This window comes from Pongo abelii, chromosome 13, assembly GCF_028885655.2.
Source record: "Pongo abelii isolate AG06213 chromosome 13, NHGRI_mPonAbe1-v2.0_pri, whole genome shotgun sequence".
NCBI classification, from domain to species: Eukaryota; Metazoa; Chordata; class Mammalia; order Primates; family Hominidae; genus Pongo; species Pongo abelii.
Genome location: NC_071998.2, coordinates 39379505 through 39405888, shown reverse-complemented (window position 1 = coordinate 39405888; position 26384 = coordinate 39379505). Strand labels below are relative to the sequence as shown.

At 41.9% G+C, this 26384-nt stretch overlaps 1 protein-coding gene across 9 annotated transcripts in view; it reads left to right on the top strand.

Moving 5' to 3' along the window:
• ADAMTSL1 (ADAMTS like 1) overlaps nt 1-26384 on the top strand; it is a 1026435-nt gene that overhangs the window by 879930 nt on the left and 120121 nt on the right. For all 9 annotated transcript variants that reach the window (XM_054521046.2, XM_054521045.2, XM_063713990.1 and 6 more), the window contains 3 exons: nt 3523-3676; nt 4560-5685; nt 23170-23297. In XM_054521046.2, the coding sequence (XP_054377021.2) occupies nt 3523-3676; nt 4560-5685; nt 23170-23297 (1408 nt within the window). The remainder of the gene's footprint in view (nt 1-3522; nt 3677-4559; nt 5686-23169; nt 23298-26384) is intronic.

The window sequence follows — 26384 nt, the reverse complement described above, 5'->3', positions numbered from 1 at the left end:
AGTCTGTCATGAGTGGGCTGCTGAGGAAGGGACTTGTGTGTGTTGTAATTGTCTTCCTGTGTTCCTGGAGTTTGTGGCCTTTGAAGCATATGAGACACGGAAGATTCAGAAAACGTTCTTTTCTGCCTGCAGATTTGAGAGGGACCCTTGAGATTTTGGGACTAAGAAAAAGGTCCCATTGGTCCCATTAAGTACAGTAGGCCTTCAGAACAGTAGCATGTGTTGTTAAGAGTTCAGACTCAAAGACAGGCAAACTTAGGTTCAAATCCTGACTCTGCCACTTACTGGCTGTATAACCTTGGGCTAATTATTTAACCTTTTTGGCTTTAGGTTGCTTCTCTGTATAATGGAAATATAATAGTATCCATCATGTAGGTGGGAGATGAAATTAAATACGATTTAATATATATTGCATGTAAAATACTTCGTGCCTACTAAAAGTGAACCCTTATGATTCTCTTCCGTTTGGGCTCACTTGTCATAAGAAGGAAAGGAAATGAAAGGAAGCACTCACCATGGCTGGCTGGGCCTGAGGCCACAGCTTAGGTCTCCTACAGGCTCTCCTGGTCTTCCTCAAGAGGAAGTTCTATTTTGGGAACTGGGAGGAGGTAGCCCTTATCCAAGGAATGTTACTAGCTTCTGAGCTATCTGGGTTAATGAATGGAGATTCCAAACATTGAGGAGGGGCTGGGAATGGCGGGAAGTAATCCCTGAATTGCTGGGATTAAGCTCAAACTGGTGCCATATTGAAGTGCTCCTGGAGGTGTTCACAAAGGCTCCACATTGGCCCTGTCATCCTGATGACCATTCCCCTGGCCGTCTGGCTGAGATGAGATGTGCATTCCACACCTCCCATGAGACTGCCGTTGGAGAAGGGAAGACCTAAATGATCTGTGGTTGTTTTTCATCCTCCACTATCTGGGCTCAATCTCATGGTTACTGCACAGAATCCCAGAGAGACAGAATTAAGCCAAAGTTTTAGACATTTCAAATAAAATTACTTACAGATTCTATTCTGGAAGTAAGACCTCTCAAAAGTCCATACTTCTTTTCTCTAAAAGAAACCCTCAATCTCCTGAAAGAGTTTGATATTAAATATTTTTAAATCCTATTTTATGGAAGTTGCTCCTTTCCCCCCCAAAAAAAAAATTCTAAAAGAAAGAATAACTTTAGAGCTAGAAGGAGCTTGAAAGATCCTATAGCCTAATTACTTTGTTAAAAAATTAAGACCACAGAACCCTTTATCAAATGAAATGTTACTGTGAAGCCAATAATCTTAAACAGATAAAATTAGAGCTGTTTTGGCTTAAGTATGAGTAGGGGTCTCAGATCTCCAATGGCTGGGTCTCCTCATCACCTGAGAAGCCCCTGAATCACTTCCTCAACGTAGTTATGGAACACAGTTTTAAAATCCCTGCTCTAGCTTATCTTCCTTATTCCAGAGATATGGAAATTAAAGCTAGAGAAAGAGCTAGACTTGACCAAAGTCATAACCCAGTCTTCTGACCTGAAACTCTGTTTTTATGTTTCTACTTAGCCTTAAAACGACCATACTCTTTTAAATTTTCAGGCTTCTTACTTCCATCCCACCTGATCCTTGGATTCGGCGCTATCATTTACAATAAAATAAGGAATGGGTAGAATCTGGAACCCATAATTGTCAGACTATAAAAACAATGGGTTTGATTCTCACCACTATCCTTTGCATCTTAAATTTCTTTCAGGGTGGCATATATCACAGCACATCACGCAGAATAGTGTCACTTCCATATGTTAGCATATAACACTTGAAAATATAAGATTGTTTTTTGTTTTGTTTTGTTTTTTTAACCATCATTTTTCAAATTAACGTGGCACGCTCCCACAGCCCTCATTCAGGCAAGCCTGGAGATGACAGCCTCCTTCTCCGACGCCCTGCCTCCCATCCCTCTCCTGCTTGCATCCCTTCCGTACAATGTTGCCAGATTAACCTTCTCAAAACACCTCTTTCATCACATCACTCCCCCTCTTCAGTGTCTTCCCACTGCCTTATGGACCAATTACAAACCTCTTGTCTGAAAATTTAAGGTCTCCAAAGTCTGGCCCCAAACTAACCCTCAAGCTCCTGACACTTACAACTTGAGCCCTCTGTTCTGTCAAACTGTTCTGTCCCATGCCTGCCTTGGGACTCCTACACTGAAATTTTCTTTTTTCTGGAAATTTCCCCGTCTCCCATCTGATCCCTGTTTCTCTGCACCCATCCAGACTCCAATCATCTTCAAGACCTTGGTGAGGAAATCCCTAGTGTACTATAAGCATTCAATTATTGTTAGCATTAATTTTATACTACTTTACTTGTCTTCTAATTGCATGTTTTTACCAAATTCTGTAGTCACAATTCTATAAACAGCTTTATTGAGGTATAATTTATATATTATAAAATTTGACTTAGCATGTTTTTAAGGTTTATCTGTGTTGTAGCACATATAAGAACTATACTCCTTTTAATGGCTGAATAATATTCCACTGTATAGATATGGCATATTTTGTTTATTCATTCACCAGCTGATAGGCATTGGGTGATTTTCACTTTTGGCAATTATGAATCATACTGCTATGAATGTTTGCACACAAGTCTTTGTGTGGATGTATGTTTTTGTCTCTCTTGGGTAGATACCCAGGAGTAAAATTGCTAGGTCTCATGGTAAACTTACATTTAACTTTGTAAGAAACTACCAATCTGTTTTCTAAAGAGGCTGTATCATTTTACTTTCCCAACAGTAATGAGTGAAACTGCTAATTTTCCATATCTTCACCAACACTTGTTGTCTTTTTTTTAATATTATGGCCATTCTAGTGGATATGAAGTTGTATCTCATGGTGGTTTTGACTTATATTTCCCAAATGGACTATTTCATTTTAACAATGCATTTGGAATTTTCCCCTCATTTGAATGACAGCTCTTTGAGATTAGGAACTATCTTGCACATCTTTTCTTCATAACATCTAGCACCCTACCTTAGAGAAAGTAGATTCATAACTACCTAATGCTTGACACTAAAATATTGTCACTTACTTGTGAAGGAAGGAAAAAGGAATTGGCAATAATTGTCATTTCTATGTATGGCATTTAAAATATATTATCTCACTTAATTCCTAGGCTTGCAAACTAAGCATAAGTGGAAACAGACTGAGAGAATTTAAGTAACTTGCCAACTAGTGAAATACTGAGCTGGGATTTAAACACTCTATAACTCTCTAACTCTGAAGCCCAGGCTATATACGTAAAATAGATAAAAGGTCTTCAGGAAACCTCAGAGTAGAAAATCTTAGGAAACCTCAGAGTAGAAAATCTTAGAGTGCAAAATGTCTACAAGATGGGCAGGTCTTCCACATTGTGACCTCATAATTAGTATTTCTATCACAGTGGTTATTGCTTTTCCAAGCAACTTTTCTCATATTTTGATGAGTTTGAGAGTCTATTAAAAAATTAGCTTCTAGTTCCCTGAATTTATGTGCATTTGGCCTTTCTTTCTCCACCAGTGTTCCACAAGCTGCGGGGAAGGCACCCAGACTCGAAGCGCCATTTGCCGCAAGATGCTGAAAACCGGCATCTCAACGGTTGTCAATTCCACCCTGTGCCCGCCCCTGCCTTTCTCTTCCTCCATCAGGCCCTGTATGCTGGCAACCTGTGCAAGTAAGTATGTCAGGGCTCTGGGAATGGGGAGAGGAAGCCCACACAGCAGCAGCTATAGCCACCACGCCGTGGCCTTCCCTAAACTCAAGACCTGTGGGAAATAGTGGGACAGTAGAACCCCACGGAGGGCTGCAGGCAGGAGAGCTCGGCTGGAGACGGAAAAGGAATCTTAATTACACGTGGCCAGGCTAAATTCTCTTCTCCACTGGAAAAACAGTTTGCAGGGGGTAGAGCAAAGTTCACTTGCTGGCATACAGAGATCTGGAAGCTGGAGGCAGTGTATTACTAATGGTGTCTAATGTTATCCACTCTGGGGTTTTAAACGACTCTAAACAGATTTGTTCTGTTTAATATTAATCCCTAGAGCCGCAACACTTCTAGGCTCTCCTTACCATGTCCTTTAGGGCTCTGGTGCCTTGCAGGACCCAAAAGGCAAACATTTAGCGGAAGACATTCTCCTCTCTGTCCTCTGCCTGTTTTTATGATGTTGATTTCTTGTTTAAAAATTATTTTAATGAGAGGAAATGCTTTCCCCCGGGATCCCCCTCCATCTAGAACTCTGCATCTCAGCTTCTAAGGGCAACAAGGCCCAGCAGGGAGACATTGGGTTGCCCACTGCATCTCATTAGTTCTGATTGTGGTGGCAGCTTGATGGTCCACCGCCGGGAATGAGGTCCTCCCGAAAAACACGGGCAGTAAAGGATGGCCCCGGCCAAAATAAACCCTGAAGAATACTTTCTCTCCCGTCCTCCGGCACCTTCATCTCTCCTTCTCTTCTCTACTCCGGTCCTTTCCTTTGCCCCTCTCTCCTGGCTGCATCTCACCCTGGGTTTTCTCTCTCCCCACCTCTTTCTCTGTCCCTTCGGGTTGGCTCTCCTTCCAGGGCCCGGGCGGCCGTCCACGAAGCACAGCCCGCACATCGCGGCCGCCAGGAAGGTCTACATCCAGACTCGCAGGCAGAGGAAGCTGCACTTCGTGGTGGGGGGCTTCGCCTACCTGCTCCCCAAGACGGCGGTGGTGCTGCGCTGCCCGGCGCGCAGGGTCCGCAAGCCCCTCATCACCTGGGAGAAGGACGGCCAGCACCTCATCAGCTCTACTCACGTCACGGTGGCCCCCTTTGGCTATCTCAAGATCCACCGCCTCAAGCCCTCGGATGCAGGCGTCTACACCTGCTCAGCGGGCCCGGCCCGGGAGCACTTTGTGATTAAGCTCATCGGAGGCAACCGCAAGCTCGTGGCCCGGCCCTTGAGCCCGAGAAGTGAGGAAGAGGCGCTCGCGGGGAGGAAGGCCGGCCCGAAGGAGGCCCTGCAGACCCACAAACACCAGAACGGGATCTTCTCCAACGGCAGCAAGGCGGAGAAGCGGGGCCTGGCCGCCAACCCGGGGAGCAGCTACGACGACCTCGTCTCCCGGCTGCTGGAGCAGGGCGGCTGGCCCGGAGAGCTGCTGGCCTCGTGGGAGGCGCAGGACTCCGCGGAAAGGAACACGACCTCGGAGGAGGACCCGGGCGCAGAGCAAGCTCTCCTGCACCTGCCCTTCACCATGGTGACCGAGCAGCGGCGCCTGGACGACATCCTGAGGAACCTCTCCCAGCAGCCCGAGGAGCTGCGCGACCTCTACAGCAAGCACCTGGTGGCCCAGCTGGCCCAGGAGATCTTCCGCAGCCACGTGGAGCACCAGGACACGCTCCTGAAGCCCTCGGAGCGCAGGACTCCCCCAGTGGCTATCTCGCCTCATAAACATGTGTCTGGCTTCAGCAGCTCCCTACGGACCTCCTCCACCGGGGACGCCGCGGGAGGCTCTCGAAGGCCACACCGCAAGCCCACCATCCTGCGCAAGATCTCAGCGGCCCAGCAGCTCTCAGCCTCGGAGGTGGTCACCCACCTGGGGCAGACGGTGGCCCTGGCCAGCGGCACACTGAGTGTTCTTCTGCACTGTGAGGCCGTCGGCCACCCAAGGCCTACCATCAGCTGGGCCAGGAATGGAGAAGAAGTTCAGTTCAGTGACAGGTGAGCCTTGTAGCTAACCTGGTCTTGGGAGGGAGGCAAGGGGCCACATCTGGCCCAAGTCACACTACTTACACATTCTTCAAGGTGTTTCCAGGGGTAGGGCTTAGAGCTGGCCTCGGGGACCCCATCATGGGGTGCACGCCCTCTCTTAGCACTGATAGACTACTGGAGCAAAGACAAGCTATTTCATTTTTCTAAACTGTTCTCATCTTTATAAGGGAATAGCAACACTGCCTACCCACCCCCATCCCTGTAGGATCCCAAAGATAAATGAGATACTCTCTGGATAGCTTTGAACTTTTGGCAGAAAGACATCATTCCGGGCCAAGGCATTATTATGTTACTACTCTGTAAGATGAACCATGGAAAAGCTTTGACACTGGAACACTGACTCCGTGTGTGTGGTCCCCCAGGGCTGGGCAGAGAATGCAGCCAGCACCTGCTGTTTCCCATGGGTGAGCCCATCGTCTGTCTGGGCTGGACAAGGCTGTTTGTTCCAGAAAGCTTTTATTCTCAATGGGACCTGTGATTGATTATCCTAATATCTCCTGTTGTCTCTGTTTTGATGTATCATTATCAGGATGACAGCATGTATCACTTCCTAGTCTCTCTGGGTCATAGCCATTCATAATGTAAAATCAATAGTTGTAGTAGAATTAATAATATTTTTTACCACTACCTGTGCCTTACTTTGTACATATTTTGTCTCTTTTAATCTTTACAGGGGCCCTGGCAATGAAGATAGTTGTCATTAATTGATTAGTGACTATCTGCCAGGCAAATGTAAACTCTTTATGTGTTTTATTTCACTGAATAGAAGTGGATACAATTTTTATCCACACCTTATAGAAGAGGAAATACATAAAGTTAAGTAATTTACTAAAGGTTGTATTTATTATGTGGCAGAGCTACGATATGTAACAAAAAGAACTTCCTTATGGGTAGTCACTTTAAACAATCACGGAATCATAGTCCTCTAGTCTAGATTCCTCATTTTAACCTTCTATCTTCTCAGAATCCAAGCATAATGCTCTTTTCATTAAGTCTATATCTAAATGCTGTTGTTTGACTAATAGTCTTCTCTGGCTTGCTAGCTTTTGGTAAGGAAGGAAAGAAGCCAGCACTTATTGTTCCAGGCACTATGCCAAGTTTATTTATAAGTAACTGCATTTTTTATTCTAACATTCAATTCACAAGATTGACATTATCCTCCAGTTTTATGTAGAAAACCAAGGTTCAGCAGCTCACCCAAGATCACATTTTAGTAAGAGCTGAAACAAGCATTCAATATCAAGTTTATCTGATTCCAAGGAAGAGTTCTGTCTACTCTTCTGAGACTCGGTGAATAGATATATAATAACTTTTGTCCATCCTGCACACATCATTTTTGCCTTTGTAATATCAATAATACTGCCTCTCAGCCTTAGTACTTATAGACCAAATACCTTTGATAACAATACTAAGTATTATTTCTTTGTGCTCCAACTGTATGCCAGATATAGTGCTCAGTGCTTTAAAGGCATTATCTTGTTTAATTTTCCCTCAAAATTGTAGGAACTAGTAGATACTATTGTAGTTACCACATCTTAGATAGAAAACTGAGGGACAGATGTTGGACCCACAGAGAAACACTGGAAATGGTCTGAACACAGGCAGCATGCCCCAGAGCTTGTGCTTTTAACGTGCCCCTCTGTCCACACCCTCGCCCTCCAGCCCCCACTACTCATACTTTCCTTGATCAGCTTAACTGCTATGATCCCTGTCGTTTTCCCCAAAAAATCCTTATAACATGGTTGGAAAGATTTCAGTCAAGCCCTTTGAGGTCACTGAGTGGCAGCTCCAGTGTGTGGCCCCAGGGTGATGAGGGGTGGCCTGATACTCAGGTGGGTGGTGCCCTGCAACTCAGTCCTATCGGTGCACCTGCTGTACCTATTACACCACTATCGTGCCCTCTCCTCTACCAGCCAGTCAGTTTATCAAGTGTAGGTGCAACGTTTTATTTCTATCCCCTGGGCCTATTGCCTGGGATTGGTACTATTGGGATTGAAGGGAATCACGACTGGCTGCATGAGGGAAAAGATGGAAATTAACATCTTCCTACTTCCTCCTAAAAAGCTGTGGAACGAGCCAGGGCAATGGGAAGGGGTCATCAGGACTCTGCTCAGCCTTTGCCTGCGGGGAGAACATTGAGCCCCTGGATTAGAGGTCCTGACAATTTCTTTGAGTGTTGGAGACTTTTTATGAAATCCAAGGCCCATGGCCCATCTAGGTCACCTGGTGACTGCAGGAATGATGTGGAAGGAGGTAGACAAGCATCGAGGGGTCCAATCTGATCTTGCCAAGGCCCTTCACTTTTCACGGTCTTAGTCTCTTCATTTCATAAATGAGGAGACTGTACCATATCATCTCTGATGTCCCTCTTACCTCCTTCCCTCATTTACAGAAGGCCACGGAAGGTTAAAACCCATATGCTGATGGGAGAACCTTGACCACAGTAACTTCAGAAGTTGTGGCACAAGTTGTTTCTAAATGCTCCACGAACAGGCTCAGTGATCACATGAGTTTGAGAAGGGCAAACTTAAAGCTAAACAGATGTATGTACTGCTGGATTTTATGTCTATTTTTTTAATATCGCACTTGATTTTTTATTATAAAAGTAATAAAAGGGCCATAAAACAATTCAAATATCTAAATCTATAAAAAGTGTAAGCCTCCCTCTTCCCCCCAATGCTCCCAGAGGCTATCATTCTTAATAATTTGGTATACATCCTTTTAGAATGTTTATATATTTTACTGTATTACATAAAAAGCATATATGCACACATAGGATTTGGGTTTTTTAATAGGATATTAGTCATGTTCAGAAATGTGACTCGGTTTTTACTTAACAGCATGTCTATGAGATGTTTTCATAATAGTATGTAGAGGTCTATATTACCTTTTTTAACAGCTGATTACTGTTCCTGAATACATTTCACTATCCCCCAACTGAAAATTATTTGGGATTTTTCTTTTTATTTTACTCTTTTAAGCATTCCAATGTGTGTTGTGACTTTCCAAGTGGACAATATAGTATGCTGTGTTTTCAAGGTTCTCCTTTAATCACTGAACAATTTTTTGGCTTAGTAATCTCAGGAACACCAATAATTCTTGAAATAGCACTTAGGAAACACACTTTGGCCCTTTTAATTTTTACCTTAATGGGCATTGAGAGTCTAACTCCAATGGCTTTAAGATGGAGAAGGTTCCGTGGAATCTTGATAGAAACAGAGACATGGCAGCCAGGTGCTAAGAACACTAAAGCACTGGGCCTAGGCAAGCAGAGGGCAAGTCCTGGATCCTCCATCATCCAGGACATCGTTGTGGGGGAGGGTAGCACTAAGAGGGTAAGAGGGAAGATACCTGAGAGACAGGAACAAACAGTTTTTGCTACCATCACATTTTTTATTTTTCTGGATCTAGCCTTGACTAAGCTTTTCAATGCACGTTAATGGCATGTGGTAAGGAAAAATAAGACATTTCCATTTCTGACCTTTGACATCACAATTTTTCCATTTTTCTTGGCTGCTCAATAAGAAATATGGCTGGAGCTTAGTTTTCTATATCTTTCAAGTTCTGTTTAAGAAAAGAGTGAATGTATCTGCACAGATCATGCAGAAGGCACAGAGCTGCCATTAGGACTGCTTTGCTGTGGGCTGTTGGTGACCTTTCCTGTGCTGGGTTTCATTGCTTGTCATCATTACTATGTCTGCTAGTGGTTCAGAAATGCTCATTTATTTTCAAACAGAAGTGCTGAAATGTCCAGTGTTATAGTTCAGTTCGTCTGTTTTTGCTAAAGGCCCAAATCTACCTTCTGAGCATCTGCAAGATTCAGCTGTGTGTGTTGGTCTGTGGGACTTTGCAATTTGTTAAAGTATCCTCCAAACAGCAAGAGCCATCAAGATAGGTCCAGGTCAGGAAAAAGTGAGAGAAGTCTGTTACTTCTTTGCTTTTAAATATTCTAAAGTTTGATTTGAAAGAATTTAGTTTTAGAAAAGAATCACTAATCATTCCGATACTACTGTGTCTCATCATTTATATAACTTACTAGTTGAAATTCCCATGGTTCTTAGAAATGCATGTCTGTCAACTTTTCAAGCAGTCATTTACAGAGTGTCCTTAGTGTGTTATGACTGGCTGGTTCATCATAATCCCTACTTCCTTTTTCCTTTATTCTGCAAACAGTCTTATGCCTACTCTAAGCCAGACTCTGTGTTAGATACTAGGGATGGAGGAAAAGAAGATTCATTTCCTGTTGATGAAATTCAAAGTCCAGTTTGGGAGCCAGAGGAGTAAATGCAGTATTATAAGGGCTAAGAAAGAGGTATGCATATTTATTCATTGCTTAAGTATTTACTAACCTAACTTGAATATGCCAGGTATACATCGACTTGCTGGAGATATTGTGATAAATGAAACTATGTTCCCTTGGAGTTTACATGCATTTGGAGTTCTGTTCAAATGGCACATATTGGAGAGGCCTTCCTTGTCACTGTATCTAAAAGAGCACCCCTCATCATTGTCTATCCTTTTAACTCTAGTTAGATAATTTTATTCTCTGATGTGTTATATAAATATTTGTTGATTGCCTTTCCACAAGGCTAAAGACTTTCTTTACTGCTGTATCCCCAGTAACTGGCACCAAACGTACTAAATAATAGTGAATGAATTAACAAATGAATGGAGCAAGGCAACAAACACATAAAAGTAAGCAAGAAAAATATCAGGTGGTGATAAGTGTCAGGCAGAAAATTAAAATGGGTGTGATAACAGAATGATTTGGTGACCGCTTTAGATGGGTGTGCTAAGGAGATCAAACATAAGCCAAGATCTGTCTGAATGATGACCAGTGCCCAGCACTGTGATGTGAGGAGGAAGAACACTCCTGGACAAGGGAAAGGCAGTGCTAAAACCTTAAAGTGACAATGACTTTGTGTTGAAAGAACTCAAAAGAAGTCCATTTGGCTGTTGTAAGGGAGGCAAAAGGTAGAGGTGGTATGGGATGAGGTTGTAAGGGTAACTGGAGACCAAGAGAAGGGGTTCGGGTTTTATTCTGAGTACCACAGGAAGAATTTGGAGGATATTAAACAGGAAAGTGACATGATCTGATTTGCATTTTGCAGATTCACATGGGCTAACTTGTGGCATGTGGATTGTAGAGGTGCTTGATTGGAAGTCGGGGGCTAGTAAGGGGCCATTGTAGTAGCCCCTGTAACACTATTGATCTTTACTGGGCATTAGATACATTGAGATGATAAATAAGGCAAGAACACTTCTCTCCAGAAACTAAGAAACCTTCAAGTGCCGGTGTAGGAGGAAATAACGTACGACCCCAGTTTGTATTGAACTCCAACTTGTAGAATACTTCTCTTTTAAACTTTTAAAAGTAGATTGAAGAGGGATTCAAAAATCCAACGTGCATAATAATTAACAGGAGCTTGTTAGAATGTAGACTCCCACATCCTCCCCTACCATTAGAAACTCTTTCTACAGTAGGGACTCATAATTTGGAGTTAAACAAGCACCACAGGTGACTCTGAAGCCAGATTCAAGGATCACTTTGAAGAAGCACAGGTTTGCTTTGTCAGCTCTAGATTATCGCAACAGCTTCCTAATTCATAATTGTATTCTTTAGACCAGGGGTTGGCAAATTACAGCCAGTGGCTTTAACATTTTTTAAAGGATTATTAAGAATGGCTTTTAAAGAGTTATTAAAAGAGCCAATGAAATTGAGCACAGAGCTGTTAGGTTAACTTGCTCAAGGTCTCACACTTAATAAGTGGTAGAGCTGGGATTTGAAACCAGGCATGTAAAGGGTTATTAAAAGAATGACTTTTACATTTTTAAAAGGTTATTAAAAACAAACAAAAAATTACAATATACAACAAAGACTACAGGTGGCCCTCAAAGCCTAACATATTTACTATCTGTCCCTTTACAAAGAAGTTTACTGCCTCCTGCTCTAGACCATTCACCATGCTACTGCCAGAGCATCTTTCTAGCAAACCTGTCCATGCTGCTTTCATGCTTAAAAATTCTTTTCGTGGCTTGTCATCACTTGAGGATAAGGTCCAGATGCCTTGGCTTTTATCATTTGACATCCACTTATCTCTCCAGCTTCATCTTTTACCATATCCTTGACCTCATAGAACTGAGCTCTGCCCTTCAGCAGTACACAAATACTTGCTGTTCACAAATGTGCGTGGGGCCTTCTGACCCACTTTGTCTGGCTAACTCCTGCCCTTCCTTACAGGAAGCCTATCCCCAAAGCCAGGTCAGATGACCCCCTCCATCACCCACATAGTACCCTATGCATAATACTCTCTCGGCCTTACCATTGTGTATTAAAATTAGCTGTTAGTTTTTCTGGAGTTTGTTAATCATTCTCGAGGGCCTATATTTAAGAATGTGTCTTATTTTCTCCATAATTCTAAGAACATGATAGACACTCAACAAATAAAAAACTGAATGAATAAATAAAGGAATGAATAGTTGGATGCCCACGATTAGGAGGGAGGTTTTCTTATTGTGAGGAGACTGCAGTCTGCAAGGTTTTTTATAATCTGGATTTCCAGTCTCTAATATGCCATTGTGGCAGAGTTCCAGAATGATAACTGCTCCTAACTAAACATTTCTGACTTGCCCATATGTTCTCCACTAAAGAAGTTTCAGGAAACCCTGAGATTCTGTGACACAACTGTGCAATTTGAAAAGCACTGCTGTAGTGTGTATAAGTACAGAGAGTAAATCTCCCATCACATCCCATCTCCCACCACATCCAGGCCAGTGGAGAAATCATCAGGCTCATCAACACAGGTAACATTTATAGAGCACTTACAATGGGCTTCAGGTGTTCATTTATCCTCACAATAACCCTTTGAAGTTACTATCCCAGTTTTACAGATATTGGAGTTGAAGCATGGAGATGTTAGATTAACTCGCTCAAAGTCTCTCACTTAAAAAGTAATCGAGCTGGGGCGAGACGCGGTGGCTCACGCCTGTAATCCCATCACTTTGGGAGGCCGAGGTGGGCAGATCACAAGGTCAAGAGATCGAGACCTCCTGGCCTACATTGTGAAACCCTGTCTCTACTAAAAATACAAAAATTAGCTGGGCATGGTAGTGCATGCCTATAGTCCCAGCTATTTGGGAGGCTGAGACAGGAGAATCACTTGAACGCAGGAGGTGGAGGTTGCAGTGAGCTGGTATCGTGCCATTGCATTCTGGCCTGGGTAACACAGTGAGACTATCTAAAAAAAAAAAAAATTAATGGAGCTGGGATTTGAATCCAAAGCAGTCTGGCTTTTGGAACTATTTCTTTGTATTGATTATAACCTTAGTTGAATACAGGGACTTGCCACTGTTTTATAAGAAGGCCACTGGGGTCAACTAGACCCAGCATAAATTAACATTCAATATTCTAGCCAACTGGCTTCCAGCTCATGAGGTTTTTGTTTTTATTTTGGCATAACTGCTTTAAATATAGCCTTTTCTTCTACTGATAGCTCTACCTTTATATATACACATGTATATGCAAATATGCACCAAATTAGGTACTCAGCAAACATTATAATTGCTACATTTGTGTGTGTCTGTGACTGCGTATGTTTGCAGTGTTGATGGCTCAGGCACATGTGTGGTTAGAGACCTAGACCACAGGCAATATGAAGCTAAACTGTTCCTCGCTTTCAGTCATTCTATATAAACACTGAGCACACATTTGGAGATGAGACTCAGGCAAAAGCTAACTCCAGTCTGCTTTTGGATAGAGTATAACACCCCTAGCCAAAGAATCTGGTAAATTATCCTTCTCTACATCTAACACCAGGAGGCTTACGTAATATGGACAAATATATGTTCACTATTCCTACGTCTGAATCCAGTTCTAGAAACAATACCTGGAAGGGCAGTGCTGACTTCCTTGTAGAAAAGCCAGATTCTCCAAAATTGGCACTGCACATTGGATTACCAAATTAGGAAAAATTACTGGATGAGGATTGATCATTCCCCCAAGAAACACCTCAATATTGCTGATAGCACCACACTGTCAGGGAAGGCCTTGCTTACCACTTAACACTATTGAACCAGGAGTAACCCAAAATCACAGATTCCTCATAGCTCAGCTGGTTTAAGTCTGTAAGCTTTTAAGTAAGACTTTCTTTTCTTTTCAAAAGGAATGCAGGTGAACATAAAGAATAATATGAAACTAGATGCTTGAAGAAAATACTTATTTCTTCCTGTGGGTGGGAGGTCACTCCCAGGTGATACTCCACCTAACATGGAATCCTAGGGAAATGGCTAAGTCTAAGGAATTTCAGCCTTTTAATCCCTAAGCCTGTTCCCTGTTTTCCTTCTCTTCTGGGCCTAGGTGTTCCCAGCTTATCCTCCCCACCCCCTTCAGCCAGAGGGGCAACCTGATGGCACATCAGTTAACACAAAGGGCAGCCCACGGTGGTAGGAGACAGTAAGGCTGGAATCAGAGCAACTTTGGCACAAATCCCAGTTCTGCCACTTAGTATTGTGAGTCTACTTTTATCTCTCTGAACCTTGGTTTTCTTATTAGTTAAATTAAAATGATACTAATACAATTAGGCACTTTTATTCTGCCCTTCAGACTAGCAGAAGTGCAAAGAACAGAAATAATGTCTGTAACGTGCCTGACACACAATGGATACTCATTTGCCAGTATCCAAAATCGTAGTCATTTAGACATGGGGCCATTGTATCACACTGTCTTCCAGGACATCTCAAACTAAGCAGCTTCACTCTTATTTGAGGAACATCTAGGTAGTTGTTCAAAGAATTGGGTTAGCAAGGTTTCTAGGAAAACAGCACGATGGAGAATTATCAGCCTAAATCCAGGCATCACGAGGGGATGTTGATATTCTACTGATATTCTTTGCTATCATCTCTGAGCTGATAGGAAAGTGAAATCTGTAGCCTCTAAATGATTATATTTCCCAGAATGTTTTGTACAGTGTTCCAAAGTGGTGTTGAATAGGAGATGAATTAAGGCGTATTTGGAAGTCTTTAACTTGGGCAACACAGAGTATCAGCAGATGGAAACTTCTCAGAATGGAAGTGAGGATCAGATGGGAAATTCCTCCAGGGTCAATTTCAGAACCATAGTTGTGAATAATTCTCTATGTACAAGTCATAAGCACATGAAATGCAGTTTCCAAGTTTGCAGATAATATAAAAACTAGAGGCAGGGAAGATAGGGAAGGAAAAATAAGCCCATTTCAGTTTGGTTTGGCTTGTTTCCCTTATAGAGCTAAAGGAAATGGAGATGACAAATGTTTTTCCCAGTTGAAAAGTGTAAGAATAGCAAGCCAGAGAAAAAAGAACCGTCCCAGTAAATACATAAGCCTCACAAAAGGAAAGTATTGAGTGTCAACACAGTGGTCGCAGAAATGACCATCATGAATCATGCAGGTGAAGAGCATTGGAGGATAGTAGACAACCAGTGGCAACCAGACAGCACTAGTGAGGCTTAGAGTCAGGGACTATCTATTCCCTGAAATGCTAGGGGATCTCCAGAGATCCCCCTAGCAGTTAGTTTACTCTTCCTGGAAGAGTGGTCTTAGCACATGGCAGAGTTCCAGGAAAGTGGTTAACTGTTTTAGTATAAATAAGGATGTCACTGAGATCAACCAGAAATGAAAATTTTTCCATGTTATATGCCAGAAGTCAGCAAACTTTTCTAGTAAAGGGCCAAATAGTAAACATTTTAGGATTTGCAGGCATCAGGAGTAAGGAATGACCTTTGACTATTCTTAAACGGACTATACTCAACTCTGTCATTATAGTGTGAGAGCAGCTGTAGATAATACTTTAATTTGTATGCTAGTTTTCCAATAAAACTTTATTTATAAAAGCAAGTGGTAATTGGCTGCAGTTTGAGGACCCCTATCCCAAGTGGATAGGAAATCCAGTCAGTCATTTCATGCAGAGGTTTGTCATTTGAAATGAGTTACCCAGCAAGCAGATAAAATACACATATTAGCAAATTCAAGACTCTATGAACTTCTGAAAGAGAAGGAAGTTAAAGGGTCTGGCAAAAAGAAGACCAGAGTTAAGAATGTGTGGTCAGGTGGCCTTTCCCATTCCAAAAATATTTTCTATACTTCCATCTGAGCAACCATGAAGCTTCTGGCATTAAATAACTTTTAGTTGGCAATTACATTAAAAACAGCAAAGGTTAAAAAAAGTTGCCCTAGCCAAATGGTGATATGAAACTCTTCATGAACCTCAAATCTGTTGCCCAAAATTTTTGTACAAAATAAAATTTTCCCTTGCAAGCCTCTGGGCTACTGTAATTTTGGGTTTCAGAAAAGTAATCCTGCTCACGGAGGAGATCTCAGAGCATTCCTTTTGCCTCCCGTTTGAAAGTATCTAAAATCCAGAATATTTTTTAGTGATTGTCCATTTCCCTAAGTAACTACAACCCTTGACGTTAATTACCCCCCTGCCCCTGCAACCACCGAAAATGAGGCTAAACCATAAGGCTGCCAACTAGGCCCCAGTGAATTCCTGGATGCTGTCAGTTTAAGAACAGTCAAAGGTCATTCCTTACTCCTGATGCCATCATGTACTAGCTGAGCAAATTGCTTCTGTGAACTTTTGCCTGCTCTCTAAAATGGGAAAATAACATCAATCTAGTAACATGGTAGTAAGAATTCAATAATATAAAGCATATACATTTGCCTATAAATACTAGCATCCACTCCTGCTTTGTGGTAGATTCCATTATCCTAATCTAAGGAATCCCTAAGCAGAAAAATACTCATTTTAGGATCAGGAAAAGACCTCACCATCTGGTCGTATAAATAGGAATTTGGGGCTCATGTTATTTGCACAAACTTTGCTTACTTGCTCCTGAGTTCACTGTTTTCCAGCTCTAACTCATTTGCTCTTGTTTGTATTCCTTTCTGAAACTGCAGAATTCTGGCTAGTTGTTTTTTTTTTTTTAAGTGTTCTAAAATTTCAGTATTTGGTTAATGATGTTAATACAGTTATGGAAATAACTAGTTGTCCTTATTCAGAGATTCCTGAGTCAAGAATAGAATTAAGGTAGTTGCCAACCCAACGTGCTACGTGGCCTCACTTCTCTGCTCCTCTTTTCTGCTCCCTTGTCCCATGCACAGCAAACCCGTTGCTCCCTTTCTATACACCCAATTTATGTTTTTTCATTGAAATCTCTACATTTCCCATTTCCCCATGTCTTCACAACACCTAGAATTTATAAGCCCTGGCATGAAGAGTGAATGGTAATGATCATGGCGATGTTAACAACTGTAACAAAATCATAATCACCTACATTTCTGTAGTTTTTTACTACATGCCAGGCGCTTTTCTGTGTCTTTTAAATACATCAGCTTATACAGAATTCTCACAACAACCCTAGGTGGGTACTATCATTCTCATTTTATAAATGAGGAAACTGTCACTGAGAAGTAAATTACTTGCCCAAGGCTACAGAGCTACTAAGTGGCAAAGCAGGGATTTGATCCCATCATTAATGGCTCCGGAGTCTGTCCTCTGAACCACTGTCCGTATTGTTCAGCCCCGTTGCTTTGAAGGTAACCAAATGAGTATTTATTACGTATTTATTTAGTGTGCCAGCACTATGCTGAATACTGAAGAGAGAACTATGAATGAGATAATAATTTATAATCTCACTGAAGAAAGGAGACACTGTTGATTGAAAAAGGCTTCGTAGTGGAGTTTAACAACTAGATCAGGAAACGGACAGATTCTTCTGTAGTATAGCAGCACAAGAAAATAGAACTAGAACTTGTTCTTAAGGGAGGGGGAGGAGGAGGAGCCTGTCTTTAGCCCCAAGCTAATGACAAGGAGAGTCAAAGAGGCCATCTTGACTAGAGTGACAAGTTTGTATTGGGATGTGGGGCAGATAAGTTTGAAAAGAAGAGGAAGCTACTGTTCTACAGAAAAAGGATACACCCACAATTTCTAGCTTCCAGTCCTGTGTTGAGGCCTAAAATAGGTTTAGGAAAGTATACCAGTCAAAATGAGAGGCCTGAGGTGGCACAATAACATATCCCAGGTAGTAGATGGGCATTTCTCTACCCAGAACCTGAATATTTTGTCGACAACTAGAAATTCCAAGAAGGTTACTTAGGTTATGTGTACCATCAAAAAAAAAAATCATTTATTAGCTTTATCTGGTGTTTAAACTGAGAACTTTTTACTTGGAAAACAGTAAGAATGAGTCTATATACTCTTCTATGAGATCTTCACAAGAACACTGTGAGGTCAGTATTAACCTCAATTTATAGAAGAAACTTAAAGGCTCACACAGTCGAATGACTTGCCTGAGGCCACCACATGACTCTAGACTGGAGTCCGAGTCTCTTGGCTCCAATTTGGGAAGTCTTCCCCTCCACAAGGCAGCTCCTCATAGCTGGGCATGGAGATCAATTTAAGAAGTAGGTTCACGCAAGACAGTGGTGTTCACAGTTGAGCCAAAGATCCAGAGGACCCCATGATGCCACCCTACTCACAGAACTTCCAGAGACTTTCCTTTATACACCTGGAGCTGCCTTTATTTCAAATAAGAGCCCTTAAGCACTACACATTCCAAATGCAGAGGAGATAATTTAGCCTGAAAGAGATTGTACTTGGTAGAAATGGCCTGTGAGCATTTTGTCCATATCTTATTCTCATGCATGACAAGGATTTTTACTTATGTACTAAAACAATTTCTTGCACCCTCTCAGCTGGTCCTTAATTTGTAGCATGCTTGTGAAGGCATATTGTCACATAGAAGCTTACAAATAAAGGCCCCCAGAAAAACAAAACTCCTCCTTCATTTTCTGGCTAGAAGTAGGGTCAAATAAGTAAAGTAATAAATTTTAGGCTAGAAAAATAAAAAGTGTGGTACAGGTCTGGGAGGAAGTCAGGGAGTATTGATATACCTAGCATGACCACAGTACCACTTGCTGTGTAGGTCTTAATTGCACCCATTCTATGTCCCCACACCCTCTGATTCCATAAATTCCAAAACAGCTCCAAAGGAATCCTATTGGTTTTGTTCGGAAAGCAGCCCTATGTTTCTCTGCCTGCTCATTCTAAAGCAAGCCTATCAAATTTGGAAACTAAATATAAGCTGACAGAAATCAGCTACTAGCGAATTAAGCTAAATTAATAGAGTAGACTACTGAAATACAAAGAAAATGTTTTTTTCCAGGAATCTTTCTCTCTAGTCGCCAGGCTAGGTAAACTGAAGCAAGCCTCCCTCTCTGCAGCAAGCCCTTTCCTTTGCCTGGGGGTGCTTCCCAGAGAGCCCTGCATGGGGCCCCCCTCCAGAACTACTGCTCTGCCTAGTGGCAGCCTTCAAGCCTTCATCTACCAATTTTATGGGCATATTGTATGCATAATAACAGGAGTCAAATCCTCCCCTATCCCTGAAAGGATTTATGTCTTAGTGGATTTTAAGAGAAAGGGAAATAACATCCAAATGGGCCAAATGTACAAAGAACACACTGTGGGCAGCTTTCTAATTACAAGAAGAAAGCATGACTAAACAGTTGAGTCTTATGGTGGTCCCAAAGGGATTATAGGGTGGAAAAAAAAAAAGTGCTGGACCAAAAACAAGAGATTCTACTTCAAATCCTGACTCTGCCCCCAAATAACTATGTACCCTTCAGCTAGACAGTTCCATTTTATAAATATAAGTGACTTTTATAAGTATACACAGTAAGTGAGAAATTCAGGCTTTCTCCCATGTAGATTTTGTCTTAAGATAATATTTAAGACTGTTTTTATGAAAGTAAATACTACAGTTTCTCTATCTATGTATACATTGTTTATGGAATAATAGACTATACAAATGCTAAATCTCATGATCTACCCGTCACCCTTTCCATTGCCGCTACTCCTATTCTAGTTCCAATCCTTACCACTGTGCCCCCTGTGATGGATCACCTCCCTTCCTTTCATCAGCCTTGTAGGAATTCTTTTCCAGGCTTCAGACATGGGCAGAAAGCATGGTGGCTTACTTAGTGCCTGGAGAAACCAGTGTAACTATAAAAACTAACCCCCACCTAAAAATAAATGGGCCAGGGTAGGAGAGGGTTACATCCTCTGCCTGAAATCAGACAGGTGCAGTAGTTGTATGCAAAAAAAAAAAAAAAAAAAAAAAAAAAAAAAAAAAAAAAAAAGATTCTAATATGGAGATCTAATAAGTTGCCAATATCATGTGACCCTCTCACTCCTTCCTCACAATTTCCTCATCCTCCCTCCTCCCTCACGGTTAATTTGCCATTCAGAGTGTGCAGCATTACCGAGAAAAGAGTTGTTGGAAATGCCAAAAGAGGATCTAGAAATTCCTTATATACCCCAGTTTAACAATTCCCTCTGATGAGCAGGAAAACATACTTCAACTGGATTTTAGAAGTTGGTAAACTGAAATAGAGGAAGATAATGAGATTTGCCAATGGCCATTACTTAAATCGTAGTAGGACCAAAACAAAGTTCAGAAGAACTATCTTCTAGCCTCCTGCTGCGAGTGTCCAAGAACCCTTTTCTGTAGGGACAAGAGAGATGTTTCCAGTGTCAGGGAGCCAACTACCCTAATGGGTTTGGGAACTTAGCATATTTTAATTTCTACCTTTGCCATGTGGTGAAATTGAAAAGTGATCTACTGAGTTCCATCATTTTCAGTTCTATTGAAACTTGACTAAGCCTGCTTTCATTATTATTTAGAATTTTTGTGAAAGCATAAATATTCCTGGGACATCATAAAGCTTTAAATCATAAAGTTGATTTTTAATTTTCTAATCTAAAACAGCTTGAACACCTGAAGGGACTTAGCAATGATATTACATTATGTTGCATCTGATAAGATTCCTTCAGGAAACAGTCATACTATGATCTAAAATATTGTATGGTTTACCAAAGATAAGTAAATTGTATAGTCATCTTTCTCTTATTAGCTTCTTTGAAATAAACTAACATGTAATTGTTTGACCTTGAGAAAAAAGCACCTAATGTTTGATGGATGAGTGAATGAACGGGTGGATGAGCCATAACACAGTCTCTCAGTGAATGAATGGGTGGATGAGCTATATCACAAGCTCTCAGAGGCTTCCTTTCATCCCTCACAATGTTTCAGCTCTAGTTCAATGCCGCAAAACTTGAGTGTCTCCAGTAATAGTGGTGATGATCTGGAATAGCACTAAATCAAGCACAAATCATTCAGAAACTTCCCTTTAACTAAGGTGTCTATTTCCTTCCCCATTTTACTAGAGCTGCCCATATATAACTCGATTGATGGAAGCCTTACTTCTACTTCCTGCCTTTCCTCTGACAGGAGGTAAGAATAAGCAATGCAATAGGCCCAAGGCCAAAAGCTGAGCTGAGGAGATCTCATTCACTGCCAGACTGGTCACCCATCTCAGAATAATTGACAGCTGATTAGAAGGGGTGCTGAACTGCAAATGTCATACAGCCTGGAGAGACCCGGCAAGGGAAATAGTGAGGAAAGAATTGTATAGTGGGAGAGTGTTGCTGGAGCGGATCTGACTTCCAGGCTTAATCTTACCACAGAGTCTTAATGAGTTCTCCCCACCTTTCTGTTGTTTCCCCACCCTCTCACTTTCTTGAAAAACAGCCCCTATTAACTGCTTACGTCCTAGGGATGGATGCTAGCATAATATTGGGTGAAAAGTTTTTTGAAGCTTTTGAAACTAGGGAGGTTAATAAATCACAAAGCTAGAAATGACTGGCTTCAGGATCCCCAAAACTGGCTACTGAGCCATTTCTGTGCTATCAAATAAACTGTCAACCTAAAGTACCTGTCAGGTCTAGGCACCGGATCTCTGAGCTTCTCCACTGTCCCCCCAACCCTTCTAGATTCCCTCCTCCACATACACATTCCAGTTATCAGCCAGCCTTACTAAGTCACCAAGACATCAGGTTCAAGTAATCGTTAATCATTAATTAAGCTGCCATGATGTTGCAGGTACTTTCTAGAAATGGCATAAATCTAGAAAAGAAAAAACAGACTTGGGTGGAGTGGGTTTGAAGCTCACTGTAGGCACTCACGGTTTGATTCTTTTAAGTCTTTTCAGATTAAAAAAAAAAAGTCTGAAGTAGACTGTGATTATTCTGGAATTTTCTCTCCATGACCTTGAAGGGCAAGTTTTGACTTTATTCTACTGGGAACCTACTCTACAGAGAGTCCCCTGTAGTAGTGGGGAAAACAAAAGCAATAAATAAGACCTGAAGAGGATCACATAAGCCCAGGAGTTCAAGACCAGCCTGGGCAACTTGGCAAGACCCTATCTCTACACAAAATTTAAAAATTAGCTGGGAATGGTAGTGTATCCCTGTGGTCTCAGCTACACAGGAGGCAGAGGTGGGAGGACTGCTTGAGCCCAGGAGTGCGAGACTGCAGTGAGCTGTGTTTGTGCCTCCACACTCCTGGGTGACAGAGCAAGACCCTGTCTTAAAAAAAAAAAAAAAAAAACCTGAGTTTTGTGCCCCATAATATTTACAGCTAAATAAAGATAATAGATGTATATATGACTACACAGGGGCTGTGACACAGAATTTCCTTCAAATATATGTGTAAGATCCTCTCAATATGCAATTCTTGGCTTTTTCTCTTCTACCTGCAAACCTGAACGGATGTCTGTCAGGTTGTTTTTTGTTGTTTTTTTTGTTTGTTTGTTTTTGAGACAGAGTCATGCTCTGTGTCCCAAGCTGGAGTACAATGGGGCAAGCTCAGCTCACTACAACCTCTGCCCCCCACGTTCAAGTGATTCTCTCACCTCAGCCTCCCAAGTAGCTGGGATTATAGGCATACACCCCCATGCCCAGATAATTTTACTATTTTTGTAGTTTTAGTAGAGATGGAGCTTTGCCGTGTTGGCCAGGCTGGTCTTGAACTCCTGGCCTCAGGTGATTTGCCTGCCTCGGCCTCCCAAAGTGCTGGGATTACAGGCATGAGCCATGGTGTCTGGCCAAGATGTCTGTCTTCATCTCTGGAAGCCCTACGTTCTTTCAACCATCCAACCAAGCTCCACTTCTCTTTTGTAACTTTGCTTTTTCCTTAATGAGCCTTCCCCAAATCTATCTGTACCATTTGTTCTAGCATCCCCCCTTCCCCCGGACACCTGTGTGTGTTATATGTATTTGGTGCACATATGTTGTCTGGTCCAGCTGGTAGCATTTAGATCAAGTAATCCACAGGCTGCAAAAGCAATGAGAAACCTCCTTATTTGAGATCACTACCACAGTCACATTAATCAAAGAGGCAAGAGAGCACAGGTTCTTGATTGACCTTGTAGCTGGTTTGTCTCTGTTGTTAAAACAGGGTTCTGCATACATCCTGAGATTCCTTCCTGCCTTACCAATATTGAATGCCAAAAAGGAGTCAACGGACTTGACCAGGTCTATATTTCTTTTGTGTTGCTCCAGGATTCTTCTACAGCCAGATGATTCCTTACAGATCTTGGCACCAGTGGAAGCAGATGTGGGTTTCTACACTTGCAATGCCACCAATGCCTTGGGATACGACTCTGTCTCCATTGCCGTCACATTAGCAGGTAACCCGAAAATCCCTGTTCTGTTCATTTCATAAACCTTTATTGAATGAGTGCCTATAGTGTGTCAAACAGGCCCAGAGATGCATAGATAAAGGAGACCCAGATCCCATCTTCAGGGAGTTTGTAATCTATAATTACAACAGCAGTGTAGTATGAGGTAGAATGAAGTGCTATAACTGCTAACCAAATAGTATGCAAGGACAGTACATTCCTGCCAGGAGGTCTTAGAGTTGCAATGAGTGGAATTTTGATAAGAGACAGGGATATTTCATGCAGAAAGAATAATGTGAGCAAAGGTGATGTGTGCAAATAAGTAGCATGTTGGAACATGAATTGTGAATTATGATCATTGAAGACTCTTTTGGATCCTGTCATCTCCTTGTTCCACCTGTTGCAAGAAAGACTACAACCCATAAATAATTGGAATTCTGTGGTCATGGCTTGAAGCAGGAGTGTTCCCCAGAACTTCTCTCTGATTCTGCTTTATTTCATCCTCTTGCTCTAATGCACTGCCAACACTTCCCCTTTATCCATTGAAGTTAGACAATACATTCTGCACATGGTAACTTAAGAACATTGCAACTCAGAGTACAGTGTCTCCCAAAGTTGTGGTCTTGTAGTAAAAGACATGTAGAGCTTTTATAAAACCTCTTTGCATAGGACAAACCCATGCCTTTGAAACTGAAAGAGAACTTAGATACCAGCTGGACCAAGGCACTTGTTTCTCAGAGGCCAGGAAACCCGAGGTCACACAGCTGCTCTGCTAGTGGCGGGGAAAGAAGGGAACTGGAGTCTCCTAACTCCCAGCTCATTGTTCTCCCTACTTCCCCACTGATCTGAGAAAATAGGATCCTTCCTCTCAGATCTGGGCCATCCAGTCTTTGTGGCTGTGTCGCATGTGTTTGTATTTATTCTTTTCAATTGCTGCTCTCATCAGATGATTCAGTAGATGCTAGAAAAGCCAACATCAACCCACACTGACTTCATCTGTCCCTGCCAGGATTATGTTGTCATACTGTACTCCAGTCACACATGCTACCCCCTTGCATATCTGTTTAGCAACAGTATTTCTGCCCCCATGACTTCAGGCTGATCTGGGAAGGGACCCTTAGCAGGAGGCTTTGCGGGGAAGATCAAAGTCAACAATGAAGAAGGCAAGTTAAGGAGCCCTGGGCCGGATTAAAGACTGATATTATTAATGCCTATTTTTTGTGAATAAAACATTTGCTTTTCTTCTAATGTATTCCAGTTGCAATCTTTATTCCCCTCTTTATACAGAGTCCAGATGCTCAGCACCAATCTTGTTAAATCTCTCCTGCCATCCGCCCTCCAACCTGCTTTAGCAAGGGCACTGCTGACATCTTTCCAGTTGCTGGCAGATAGTGGCTCTTGCAGGATTAATTCTCTTGTTTATATTAATCCAGATACGGTTCAGCTCTATCACAGACTAAATACCCTTTGTTCACCCGAATTTAATACGATTAATAGAAACCTGTCTGGAATTAAGCAAGGCAATTGTAACATCAGGCTTGCCTTCAGCTCTTTAAAGAGGGTTTATTGGAGGCTGCCAACAAGTTCAAAGCCAGGGAAGAGAGACAGAGCGGCCAAAGAGGCACCAGGGAAGGGGAGAAGAGGGGCTGCCTGGTGAAGTATGACTACAGACACCACACCTAGGGCATAGGGAGCTGCATCCTTGCACCTTAGCTGCTAGGGTTTGTATAGGTCTGCTGGAAAATCTATCAAGCAGTCCCTCTAAAAACAAAGGCTCAAAATGTACATTGCCTTAAGACTGTATTTGTACCCTTACCTGAGTTTATCATCCACACCTGTGCCAATGTCTACGCTCACAGTGTTAGGTGGTTCACCAGCTCCTGTTGTGAGCACACCCTCTGCCACATATTGTGGAACCTACAGCAATAAATAAAACCTGTGTTTTGTGCTCCCTGATGCTTACAGAGGAGTGAAGGCAAGCGATGGATACCTGGCTACCTAGAATTGGGAGAAAGTTGCAATTTACTTCAAATGTATGCATGGAGATCCTGCTTAGTAGGTTATAAGATATAATCTGAACATAAATTAAATTGGAGGGGTGGGGGTGAATGAGTATTAGGCATTTCTAAGTTTTATTGCCACTTATACTCCTTATTAGCTGTGTGATCTTGGACAAAGTATATAACCTCATTGAGTCTCTGTTCTCATCTGTAAAAATTAAACGAACATTATTTTACAGGGTTGTTGTGAGGTTAAGTAAGATTGCACGTGTGAAAAAGCACTTAACCCAATGCCAGGCACATTGTTCACACTCAATAAATGTAAGCCTCCTTTCTTTCTCTAGCTCTTCTAAAGTGAAACAACCTGAAAACAATTCTAAGATGTGCAAACCATTATCCCAACTCTGCTTCTATGTATCTTTCAGTATGAGTCTTAACACTGAGATTTTTCAAGTACGAACTTAGAAACTGATTCAGTTCAGTTGCAGTCAAATCCTCACGATGAATCTCAGCACTACTGTGTTTTTATGGAAACTGCAGGGGTTTTTTCCTGGACTTTAGTATTAATGTAGGCCAAAGAGGAAAAAAAAAAGACTTTGAGCCTCAAGATAATCAAGTGTCCCCATGATTTTGTAAGGAAAGTATGGACTTCTGTGTTGCCAGTGTGCCTGCATTGACCAGTTGCGGGGAAATTTGTTCATAATGATTCACAAAAGCAGGCATAGCATGGCAGTTAAAATCATGGGCTCCGGAGCCTTAGGGTCTAGGTCTGTATCCTGGCTCTGTCACTTCCTAAGTGTAACCTTGAGCAATGTCTTTATGCTCACTGACTCAATTTCTTCATCTGGAAAATGGTGCTAATAACAGTACCTGACTCAGAAAGTTCTCATGGAGATTAAATGCAATCATTCATAAAAAATGTTTATAAGTGTGGCTGGCGTGTAGCAGGTACTCAATATTTGTTAGCTATTATTATTGAGAGAATAATGCATACAACAAAAGCCAACTTATGTTTACAATGGGAGAGACTCTTTTTCAGGGACCAGGATGCTCACAAACCCTTTGTAGAGCAGCTCTCTCAATCTCTCAGTGTCAA